Raw genomic sequence first — 12767 nt, 5'->3', positions numbered from 1 at the left:
CTGGATTAGGCAAGTGTCGATGCATCGATTCACCAATTAAAACATTACGATTGAGATTCCATCGTGCATACACGAGTTGATTGATTCGTGTGAGAATATGATGTAATTGGTTCACCCTAAATCTTCAGGGATGGAGACTTCACAAAAAGCAAAACGTGGTTGTATTTTTACCATACAAGCGTCAAAATGCAACCGCATCTCAAGACGCTAGGGAAACGGCCGAGACAGCCCTTGACCTTAATCCTAACTACCAGCTCGAGTCCCCAAACTCGAAACTACTAACACTGAGCCCAGAACCACAATAAGCACCCAACGATGAACCCTAAACTACTACATACCCCTAATATACATAACCACTGAGCCTCCAATCACACACCTCATTCCCCTAGCACAAAATGCTATAACCAAACCCTTACGTTTAACAAAAAAAGTATTGCGTTTATGGCTCAAGATGAGCATTGAGGTGCTGCTCAACTGTTTCTAGCTCTTAAACAGTTGTGTAAATTCCGCATTCCCATGGCGCGGTGAAGTCTATCCGTAGGACAACCACTTGACTTCCCACGACAAGGCGTTGCTCATGATTTTAAGCTTTCGTGACTGCAGGAAATCAAAACGTAAGGCGTTGTTCGTTTCTTATTTTTTGGATCGACCCCAGGAGGGACGATGGGGGCTGAGGAAACCCCCCCCCCCACACTCCCCCCCCTCCCCCCCCACACTCCCCCCGCCCCCCCCCCTCCCCCCGCCCCCCCCCACACTCCCCCCGCCCCCCCCCACACACTCTCCCCGCCCCCCCCACACACTCCCCCCGCCCCCCCCCCACACTCCCCCCGCCCCCCCCACACACTCTCCCCGCCCCCCCCCCACACTCCCCCCCCTCCCCCCCCACACTCCCCCCGCCCCCCCCTCCCCCCGCCCCCCCCCACACTCCCCCCGCCCCCCCCACACACTCTCCCCGCCCCCCCCACACACTCCCCCCGCCCCCCCCACACACTCCCCCCGCCCCCCCCCACACTCCCCCCACCCCCCCCACACCCCACCCCACACTCCCCCCCACACCCCACCCCACACTCGCCCATGGCGAGATGCTCACTCTCGCGCCGTGCAACCCAGGGAGGGGCTGAACTAAACCCTCCACGCATCAACAACAAAAACAACTGAAAGAAAAGAGGTGGGAATGGACCGCCAGCAGGTAAGTGTAACCCAAAGGTTTGACTCTTTTTATTTCTCTGCATCTATTTTTGTTCGATGGCTATCATTTGTGATAACTGTAACAAAAACTAGTTTTGTTCCTGGGTAATAAGTGTTATTTCCTAATTGCTTATGCCTCAAGTACAGAAAATGGCTATTATTTTTTACAAACTTTGCTTTTGTGACCAGAACAGTGATATTTTTCAATGTACCTATTTTCAATGGGAAAACGTGTGAATTTGTGTCATTCCTTCACTTAAAGTCCTGGTAACAAAAGCAAAGTTTGTGGGGACTAATATCAATTTTCTGTACTTTTGAGGCATAAGCAATGAGAAAATAACTACCCAGGGACAAACATCGTGTTACATCGTGTAATAGGTCTCATAAAAAAGCCATAAAGCTCTGTGGGCCTTACCTGGGGAAATACAAAAAAAACTGTTTAGCTTCATCACGTACGCTTCCGCGACCAATATCCGCAATCAAGGTGATTTTTCGTGGGTTGAATCGCGTAAATATTCACGAAATCTGACCACCCCAAAAAACCACACCATTGTGAAGGCTGGGGTCACGTGGGGTGAGGCTGTGACCACGTGAGTCGGTCGGGTCACGTGCCCGCCGTCGCTTGTGTTGTATTCGCGGTCGCCTCGGCTCTTCCTCTCGCCTCGTCTGCCCCCCATTCCGGGGTGAGTGCACCGCTCTTCCTCTAAATCTCCCCCGCCAACCTCGTCGTTGTCGAGGACACTGACATCGCGGCGATAAGACGAGCGGGGCAAGGGGGTGGAGGCCCCTCGCTTCCCCGAGGATCTCCGGGTTGCGGCCTGGTCTCCACCTCTGTTGCCTAGTGACCCTACCGAGAAAGGCGGGCCTGGCCCGGCGCGGGGGGAGGGGGAAGGGCCCTGGCTGGGTCGGGCACCCATGGGGGGAGGAGATGGGTTTGGAAGGCGGTTGTGAGATGGGGGACTGCGGGGATGGAGGAGGTGGAGGTGACGGAGGTTTAGGGAGGTAGATCTGGGGAAGGGGGAAGCGAGGGACGGGGAAAACCGTGAGTCAAAAGTCTCCCAATACGAAGCTAAACTCTTTCAAATAATGGAGTTGGTAGCAGGCTCTTGCTATAATAAGGACGCTTGTTCGACCAGGAGAACCTCGCCGAGTCTCATGGTAAAGGTATAAAGGCGCAGCTGTGCAATAGCTAGCTCACGTCACTACTGGCGGAAGGGGCCCTCGACTAGAGGGAGCTCAAGAAAGCCCTCGAGAAGGTACATTGGCCTACTCTTCCACGCTGGTCGGACGTTTTTGGAATAGGTGGGAGTTCACCCACACTTTATAATGTAGCAGGAGTCTCATTACAAGGAGTCTTGAGGTTATCCTGGGTAAGTAAGAAACAGAGTAGAGTGTTATTGTTAGGGATTTGCCACGTTCACTGTACCATCACACAGAGCCCATGGTGTTGATGGCCCGTCACTGCTGAGATATATGGTAGATTGTTTATATATTTTCTCACTGTGGTTTATTATAATCGGTGTGTACTTTCCGGAGCGGAGATATATGGTAGATTGTTTATATATTTTCTCACTGTGGTTTATTATAATCGGTGTGCTCACTGCAGACATTTCACCCGGGGCCTCCGCCCTCCTCCCTCTGCGAGTCTGCGCCGAGCCTCTGGTGGTCCGGCCTCGCCATGGCGGAGGTGAGAAAAAACGACGAGTTCCGACACTCCCGAGCCCCCAGGGGTCGGTGCTACTTGCTGTGCTACCTGCTGTGCTACTTGCTGTGCTACCTGCTGTGTTCCCATGTGTTTGCGCACTCATCCCTCATGGCAGAGGCGTTCATCACAGGGCCTCACCCTCTTTCCACTCTCCCCTGACTGCCTGTGAAAAAGAGCTTCATAGCTCATCGGATTCCTCCAATATGAATACAGATTCTGATTCTGCCCCTCCACCAGTCTCTCCACTCTACGCATTCCCTCACTGTCCGTGCACTCTCTTCTACCGCTCACCTCGCTATCTCCCCTCCTATGCAAAGCGCCCTCACTTCTTGGAAACAGGAAACGGGACGGTAAGAGCTGGGAAGGTGGATGACGTACCACCTAAAATGTGTGTTCATGGTAACCGGAGACATCTGTGAGTGTGTGTGTGGTGTGTACGTGTTGTGTCATGGTAATTGCAGACGTCTGTGTGCGGTGTGTGATGCATGTTTAAACTCTTTATTTTTTTTCGGTAAAGTCACGCAGGTAAAAAATAAAATAAATGAAAACAAGTAAATTATTAGTTTTCATTTATTTTATTTTTTACCTACGTGACTTTACCGAAAAAAACAAAGAGTATGAATCCTTGCAGTAACGAAAGCTTCAAATCTAGAATTGATGCATGTTTGTAGTGTTACATGTATTTTGGCGTTGGCGCGTGCGTTGTGTGTGTGCGCGCTTGTGGTATATGTAGGTATGTGTGTGTGTGTGATTTTGAGGTGTCTTGGTAATCGGGAGGCCGTGGTTGATTTGCCCCACATCTTTGTGTTACAGGAGCTCAAGAGGTACCTCTATAAGCAACTGGTGAAGTAAGTAACTTTGTCTAATCATCCTTTTCCCTTCTAGAAAGTAATCTTTCTTCACATATTTGTCTCAATCCATTCAACCGAAATCTTCATTTGAACTGCGATTGGGCTTCCGTATCATGTGATCACGTGCTGGCATGGGTTACGGTGAGCTGTGGTTGGTCGCCGCGTGTCATGTGATCTCTGTCCCGTGTCTGCTCTGCTCAGGGTGGAAGGGCTCCACGCCATCGTCATCTCGGATCGCGACGGCGTGCCCATCATCAAAGGTGCCGCGCTTCACCGCACTTCACCACGCTTCACCACGCTTCACCGCGCTTCATGCTTCACCGCGCTCCGCCACGTTTCATGCTTCATGCTTCACCGTGCATGACCACGCTTCACTGTGCCTCGCCACATTTCTCCGCGCTTTATCACGCTTCACCGTGCTTCACCGTGCTTCACGCTTCACCACGCTTCACCACGCTTCATGCTTCACCACGCTTCACCACGCTTCAAGCTTCACACTTCACCGTGCATGACCACGCTTCACTGTGCCTCGCCACACTTCACCGCGCTTTATCACGCTTTATCACCCTTCACTGCGCTTTATCACACTTTATCACACTTTATCACGCTTTATCACACTTTATCACCCTTCACTGCGCTTTATCACACTTTATCACACTTTATCACGCTTTATCACACTTTATCACGCTTTATCACACTTTATCACGCTTTATCACGCTTTATCACCCTTCCCCGCGCTTTATCACACTTTATCACACTTTATCACGCTTTATCACCCTTCACCACGCTTTATCACGCTTCATCGTGCTTCACCACGCTCCTCGGGCTGATTTAGAAAAAAAAATCAGATTAATCCGAAACTTTGGAACGCATGCATATTAGAATGGCTTTCTGGATTGCATTCTGACAGGATTATCCTGAAGATGCGAGGCGCAGTTTGAAGTCATAACATCGTGTCGAGTTGCAAAATTGTGGTGTGAGAATTGTTATTTGGCTCACCGGTGAGGGAGCTGAAACAACAAATAATTTGCGCATTAAACTCTTGCCCTTGTGACAGCTTAATTTGTTCGGCTATGTAGTGTTGGGTGGTGAAGGGTCTGACTGCAGAGAAATCTGGCCAAATCATTACGTGTCCTCACCCAAAAATCTATAATGAATCCTTAATATTGGCCGTGCGAAAACTTACACGTAAAAAAACAACCCCATTTTCAACCCTGCCTTCGCTACCCCCTCCCCTTGCTCCTCCCCCCCCCCCCACCTTTCTTCTCCGTTGTCCCTTCAGTGGCCACGGAGAACGCGCCAGAAACGGCTCTGCGTCCCAGCTTCCTGGGCACATTTGCCCTCGCCACGGATCAGGGCAGCAAGCTCGGCCTGTCCAAGAACAAGAGCATCGTGTGCTACTACAGCTCCTTCCAGGTGCCTTAACAACACAGGACACGCACATCTGTGCAGTGTAAAGTTGACACAGTAGGGGGCACACCAGGTGCATCTACCAGTGATCTCAGTCATCCACAATACAGGTGTTTTGGGTTAGATCGGGTAAATATATAAATGTGTCGTTACAACCGCCACCACTCGACACAGCCAATTAGTAAGGTTTGTTACGTAAACAGAACGTGCCACACTGGGTCTGTCCTGTAATCAACACTTCACGTCGCCTCAAAGTGCACCTAGCCTGGCACAGGCGCTGTGGTGACATCACTGTCAATTAGTGGCATATGGCGGGTATTGGATGTGTAACCATGGGGAGCGGTAGTGTAGCAGCTAGGGCGCTTCTGCTACAAACTCAGCGACCTTAGTTCGATTCCCGCTAACAGCCAACACCAGTGATGATCTTCTGAATCGATCTTGGCCACCCCCTAGGTCGACTCAGCCTCAAATGAGAACCTGATATGGTGTGTGAAACACCAGCACTGGGGAGACAAAGGTGCCCGGGTGTGGTGCTTGCCACCCACCCCATTGTGTTCCGTGTCGGCCTTCATAGGTGCTCGCTAACAGCACTTGCCCCAACAGTCTGTTAAGGCGAGAAGCGGGATCTTTTGCTTTGTCCTCAAAACACTGCACCACTGCTCGCCGTAGATACATAAAGGGCACATTTTGCCTGTATAGATTGAACAGACTTTTGGGGCAAGTGCTGTTAGCGAGCAGCACCTATGAAGGGCGGCACGGCGCACGAGAGGGTGGGCGGCCAGCACCATGCCTGACCGAGTTTGAGGACACATCCACACACATAAAGACAAAGATCCCCCATATAGCCTTAACAGATTGTTGGGGCAGGTGCTGTTAGTGAGCACTCATTAAGGCCGGCACCACACATGGGGGTGGGTGGCTAGCACCACGCCCGGCCGCCTTTGTCTCCCCAGTTTTGATGTTTACTACACATCGCACCAGGTACTCATTTGAGGCTGAGTCGACCTTGTGGAGGCCCAGGACCGGTTCCAATAATTGTCACCCGTGTTGGCCGTGAGCGGTAATCCAACTCGAGTGGCCGGGTTCGTAGCGCAGCGTAGCGCTAACCCACGCACACACGTACACACTGAAGTCTGTGGAGCCATGAGCCTGCAATGTGGAGACATGGCTGCCAGGAGGCAGTAGAGTCATCCGCGAGTTCCCCGTCTCGCCCCCCACACTTCGCGGGCTCCGTCTCCTTGTGGGGCGGCACTTACGTCGAAGTCTTCACACAACACCAGCAAACGCCAAATTCGCCACAAATCTTCTTGGTTCTTTCGGTAAAGTCACGTAGAATGGAAACAATAAAAATAATGAAATAAAACATAATAAAATAATTCTCACGACGTTTCGGCCACAACGCAAGCAGTCGTCATCAGGTCTGTCGGGAAGACAGCGTCTGAATGAGCTCATTCAGATGCTGTCTCCCAGTCAGCGACGGTGTTTTCCCTGCAGCGACGCTACTGATACGTCTTTGTTGTGCATCGAATTAGGACCCACATCTAACAGAGAGAGGGTCCCCTTGCCTATTAACATCTGCCAGGTTTCCAGCATCGGTTCAAGCAAGCAGGCCTGATTCCTGATTCCTGACCGAAGGTTGAAGCCGGTCCAGAGTTTTGCTCGTGTCGAATCAATGCTGCTGAAATGACGAGCACCCAGAAGGCCGTGTGTCGCCAATGGGATGTGGTACCCTTTTTAAAAAATGTATTTTATATTTCATGTGAAGAGACATTTGCGTGAAGGGGGTGAATTGTATGTTTAGTTATTTTGGACAGCTCTGCCACCAAGTGGCTTGTGCTGAATGCAGCGCTAACCACTGCACAGGTGGCTCAGCGGAAGAGCAAGCGGCTCGCACGGTCGCGAGTTCGAATTATGGTTGGGGAAGTTGACTCAGCCCATCATCCCTTCCGGGTTGATACAATGACCAACACTTTGTGGGGAAGTCAACAGTGGTTGTCATATGGAGAGACTTTTTGTTTACACTTTTCCCGTCAGCTTACTAATCGTAGTCGGTGCGCCTGTGTGGACAGCTTGCTAATCACAGTGGGTGAACCTGTGTGCGCAGCTTACTAATTAGTGGGTGAACCTGTGTGCGCAGCTTACTAATTAGTGGGTGCGTCTGTGTGGACAGCTTACTAATTAGTGGGTGCGTCTGTGTTGGCAGCTTACTAATTAGTGGGTACGTCTGTGTTGGCAGCTTACTAATTAGTGGGTGCGTCTGTGTTGGCAGCTTACTAATTAGTCGGTGCGCCTGTGTGGACAGCTTGCTAATCACAGTGGGTGAACCTGTGTGCGCAGCTTACTAATTAGTGGGTGAACCTGTGTGCGCAGCTTACTAATTAGTGGGTGCGTCTGTGTGGACAGCTTACTAATTAGTGGGTGCGTCTGTGTTGGCAGCTTACTAATTAGTGGGTGCGTCTGTGTTGGCAGCTTACTAATTAGTGGGTGCGTCTGTGTTGGCAGCTTACTAATTAGTGGGTTCGTCTGTGTGGGGCAGCTTACTAATTAGTGGGTGCGTCTGTGTTGGCAGCTTACTAATTAGTGGGTGCGTCTGTGTTGACAGCTTACTAATTAGTGGGTGCGTCTGTGTTGACAGCTTACTAATTAGTGGGCGCGCCTGTGTTGGCAGCTTACTAATTAGTGGGTGCGTCTGTGTTGACAGCTTACTAATTAGTGGGTGAACCTGTGTTGGCAGCTTACTAATTAGTGGGCGCGCCTGTGTTGGCAGCTTACTAATTAGTGGGTGCGTCTGTGCGGACAGCTTACTAATTAGTGGGTGCGCCTGTGTTGGCAGCTTACTAATTAGTGGGTGCGTCTGTGCGGACAGCTTGCCAATCACAGCGGGCGCGCCTGTGTTGGCAGCTTACTAATTAGTCGGTGCGCCTGTGTTGGCAGCTTACTAATTAGTCGGTGCACCTGTGTGGACAGCTTGCCAATCACAGCGGGCGCGCCTGTGTTGGCAGCTTACTAATTAGTCGGTGCGCCTGTGTGGACAGCTTGCCAATCACAGTGGGTGCACCTGTGTGGGTAACTTGGTAATCGCGGCGGGCATGCCTGTGTGGGCAGCTTACCAATTAGAGTGAGTGCACCTGTGCAGGCAAGGTAAGAGGCCACCAAGACACAGGTCTTTTGTGTGCGGCACAGCGGACCGCACGGCCCGGCTGTGGGCCGCGTGTTGGGCGAGGGGCACAGGGGGCCGCACGCGCGAATGATTTAATGAGCGTGCCGCTTTGAAGGCCGTGTTTACCTTCACGCTCCGCCAGAGACCTTCCTCCGGCGATCTTTCCGGCAGTGACCGAGGTGTGTGTGTGTGTGTGAGCGTGCGTGCGTGCGTGAGAGAGTGTGTGTGTGTGTCTGCTGTGGGGAGCGGGTTTGTAGCGCAGTGCGCTAACCACTGCGCTGCGAACGCAGAGACCCAGGTTCGATTCCCGCTCGCAGGCAACGTCAGTCTGGGCCTCCTGTAGGTCGACTTGGCACTAAATGAGTACCTGGTGCGGTGTGTAAACGTGGCCAGGCATGGTGCTGGCCACTCACCCCCTGGTGTACCGTGCCGGCCTTAATAGGTGCTTGCGAACAGCACTTGCCCAAACAGCCTGTGTTAGCTACATGGGGGATCTTTGTCTTTGTGTATCTGCCCTCCCCACAGACTTCCACCCTGCCCCGTGCGCGTGTGTTTATGTGTTCGCACGCGCGTGTTTACACGCACGTGCGTTTGTGTGTTCGCACGTGTTCGTGGGGGTGTGTGCAAGCGCTGCTTGCCGCTACACCACGCACGAACCCTGGCAACCAGCGTTTAATTCCTGCTCGCCTCCAATACCAAATGGAGATTTGTTTTAAACTGTTCCTGGGCCCTCCCCTAGGTCGACTCGGCCTTAAACGAGTACCTGATGCGGAGACAAAGACAGGCGGCCGGGCAGGCGCGCCGTGTTGGCCGCCCGCCCCCACCTTCGTGTGTCGTGCCGGCCTTCATAGACACTCGCTAACGGCGCTCGCCCCAACATCCTGTGTGGGCTGCACGGCGGGGATCTTTGTCTTTGTGCACGCGTGCGTCAACGCGCGCGTGCGGGGCGCGCGTTTGTCCATTCACACACGTGCGTGCGCGCGTACGTCCCTATTTTCCTCGCTAACTGCCCCCCCCCCCCCTCCCTGCCGCCGCCACCACCCCGTGTACCGCGTGTGTGGCCCAGGTGGTTCACTTCAACCGGCTGCCGCTGGTGGTGAGCTTCGTGGCGAGCAGCGCCGCCAACACAGGTGAGGTCGCCGGCTCCGGGGTGGCCCTGGCGTAGCTCCACCACCAAACCAGTTTGGGGCGAGCTGGCCGCCCCCCACCCCCCACCGCCACCACCACACCTCACTCCGCTCCGGCCATTGACAGAGGCCGCCTGAGCGTGACGCCGGGCGGAGGAAGACGAGGATTGTTACTCGCAACGGAACCATGCGGGAGCTCCGTGGTGGTCTTCCTCCATCTCTCTCTCGCTCACTCCGAGCTCACGGCTGCCACCCCTCCCCCCCACCACTGAAATCTCGCCACCATCACTTCCCCCCCCCTTTCCCCACCGCCTGCCCACCGACCCCCGGCCCCTTTTGAATCGGGGGGGGGGGGGGGGGGGGGTCAGGCCGGTGCTGAACCAAATCGTGGCTGTGAGCGGTTGTTGTCAAGGTGCAGGTGAAAGTGTGGGTGGTAATGGTGGCGGAGCCCGGATGTTTTTGCTGGTGCCGCTGTTTGATCCCGGCCCCATCAAACAAGGGCGGCGGTGCCGTGAGTGGGTGTGTGTACGCGCGCGCATGAGTGTGTTTGTGTTACGGGTAGTGTAACGGTTAGCGCGCCGCGCTATGAACCTGGCGACCCGGGTTCAGTTCCCGCTCACGGCCAACACCAGTGACGATTATCTGAACTGGTTCTGGGCCTCCGATAGGTCGATTCAGCCTCAAATGGTTACATGGTGAGGTGTCTAAACATTGCCACTGGGGAGACAAAGGCGGCCGGGCATGGTACTGGCCACCCATTCCCTCGTGTGCTGCCCTTCATAGGTGCACGCTAACAGCACTTGCCCCAACGGTCTGTTAAGGCTATACGGGGGATCTTTGTATTTGTGTGTACTGGTGTACAGGGGGTGTTGGGAGTGGTAGTGTAGCGGTTAGCGTGCAGTGCTGCAAACTCGGCGACCCGAGTTCGATCCCCGCTCACGGCAAAGCAACAATGACGATTATGTGAATTGGTCCTGGTCCTCCCTTAGGTCGGCTCAGCCTCAAATGACTCCGGTTGTGATGCAGGCCCCCCCACCCCCGCATGTGCCTTGCCAGCCTTGGTGTTGCAGGGTTTGCACACTGTGTGTGTGTGTGTGGTTGCATCTTAAGTGTTTGCCCAGGTGGAGGAGGGTGTACAACATTCATCTCATTTATACAAGCTGACTCCAAAAAATCTATTATGAATCAAAATATTGGTCGTGAAGGCCCCACATGTTCAATTCAACCCACAGCACCTGGGGCTGTCCCGTGACCTCCTGCCAGCTGCGAGCCTTCGACACTTCGCGTGGCCTCCGAGTGCACCTAGCCTGGCACAAGCTACGCGGTGACGTAATCGCCACTTAGTGACGAATGACGGATGTTGCTGTGAGGGATGGAGACGACTCGGGGCTTCATCCAGCAGTGGATCGATGATTGTGGGAGATGACGGTGGTGTGTGTGCAGGTCTCATCTTCACGCTGGAGCAGGAGATGAGCGGCATCCTGGAGGACCTGCGACCCGTGGTGGAGGTCGGGCCCTGAGACCCGCCCCACTCACCGACTCGCTCATCCATCCACTCACCCACTCACCAGCTCACTCATCCATCCACTCACCAATTCACTCACCCACACACCCTTACCCACTCACCAACTCGCTCACCCACTTCACCAAGTCGCTCACCCATCCACTCACTAACTCACCAGCTCACTCATCCATCCACTCACCGATTCACTCACCCACCAATCCTTACCAACTCACCCACCCTTACCCACTCACCGATTCACTCACTTTCACCCCTGACCCTTACCAACTCACCCTTGCCGAGTCACCAACTCACTCACTCTCAACCACATACCCACTCGCGCTCGTCCACTCGCCATAAGCCTTACTCAGTCACCAACTCACACTTCCCCACTCACTCTCACCCACTCACTCTCACCCACTCACTCACTCTTACCCACTCACTCTCACCCATTCACTCACCCACTCACTCTCACCCACTCAGCCACTTGCTTTCACCCACTCACCCTCGTCTACTCTCCCATACCCCTTACTCAGTCACCAGCTCACCTTCACACTCGCCCTTACGCACTCACCTCCTCATCCGGGTGGGTGAGCAAGTGGGTAATCGGACAAATGGGTGAGCAAACGAGTTGTCGTGAGCGGGTGCACTGTCATGCCCCCCCCCCACCCCACACATGAGCCTGGGTGCCGCGTCGTGCGTTAGAACGGTGGCGCCAGCGGGGGTAGTGTGTGCCCACCTGTGTGTGCGTGGCATGTGCGTGGCATATGCGTGGCATGTGCGTGCAAGGGTGGGGAGGCGGTAGTGTAGTGGTTAGCGCTACGCTGCGCTATGAACCCCCGCTCACTGCCAACATCAGTGACGATTATCTGAACCGGTCCCGTGGCCTCCCCTAGGTCGACTCAGCCTCAAATGAGTACCTGGTGCGGTGTGTAAACATCGCCACTGGGGAGACAAAGGCGGCCGGGCGTGAAGCTGGCCACCCAACCCCTCGTGTGGTGCTGTGCAGGCCTTCATAGGAGCTCGCTAACAGCACGTGCCTCTCTGGTTAAGTCTATACGGAGGATCTTTGTGCAATGGTGTGCGTGTGTGTGTGCGTGCTTGAGTGCGTGTGTGGTGTGCAGGGTGCCGTGTGGGCACCCTTTGTGTGACCGCACCCTCCCCCCCCCCCGAGACGTTCGTTGGATCGCCACGCTCGGCCACGATCCCATTCCCTCGTCCCGCTTACTCAGATTGCCGTCGCGTTCCCCCGTGAGCCGTTCCCCCGATTCGATTTTAATCAACGTGTCGCCCCCAAATTTCTCCCGGGCTTGCGCATCGAGAGCCGTGTTGTGTGACTTGCGCGCGATGAAATAAATGCGACAATGACGACGGTGATGACCGGTGATCGAGACTTCACGAAAGAGTGGCAGCCAGTGGAGGGGACAGGAGGTGCACCGCGGAGATGGAGCGGGGGGGGGCTTTGTTCAGCAATGGATAGATCGTGGCTTGTGATTATGGTGATGTTGGTGGTGATGGTGGGTGATGGTGGTGGTGATAATGGGTGATAGTGGTGGTGATGGTGGTGGTGATGATGGGTGATGGTGATGGTGGTGATGATGGGTGATGGTGATGGTGGTGGTGGTGATGATGGTGGTGGTGATTATGATGTTGGTGATGATGTTTGTGATGGTGATGATGATGGTGCTGCCACAGTCTCCTGGTCACCTCGCTCACCGCGGTGAACTCTCCCCGCGCGCACTCGCAACCTCGTGCGTCTTGTGGCTCCCGCGTGGAGGAGTTTCTCGCCGTGACGGCTTGCGGCCGTGATGCCCGTGTCTGGGAG

At 54.2% G+C, this 12767-nt stretch overlaps 1 protein-coding gene across 1 annotated transcript; it reads left to right on the top strand.

Moving 5' to 3' along the window:
* Positions 1-1818: 1818 nt before the first annotated feature.
* LAMTOR3 (late endosomal/lysosomal adaptor, MAPK and MTOR activator 3) lies at positions 1819-12319 on the top strand. The gene is made up of 7 exons (XM_078875325.1): positions 1819-1871; positions 2795-2875; positions 3707-3741; positions 3946-4004; positions 5027-5160; positions 9381-9444; positions 10885-12319. The coding sequence occupies exons 2-7, from the start codon at positions 2867-2869 to the stop codon at positions 10959-10961; spliced, it is 378 nt and encodes a 125-aa protein (XP_078731451.1). The 5' UTR covers positions 1819-1871; positions 2795-2866; the 3' UTR covers positions 10962-12319.
* The last annotated feature ends 448 nt before the right edge of the window (positions 12320-12767 follow it).

This window comes from Lampetra fluviatilis, chromosome 41 (genome assembly GCF_964198595.1).
Source record: "Lampetra fluviatilis chromosome 41, kcLamFluv1.1, whole genome shotgun sequence".
NCBI classification, from domain to species: domain Eukaryota; kingdom Metazoa; phylum Chordata; class Hyperoartia; order Petromyzontiformes; family Petromyzontidae; genus Lampetra; species Lampetra fluviatilis.
Note: the sequence above shows the minus strand (reverse complement) of the source record. Positions and strands in the feature narration are given on the sequence as shown.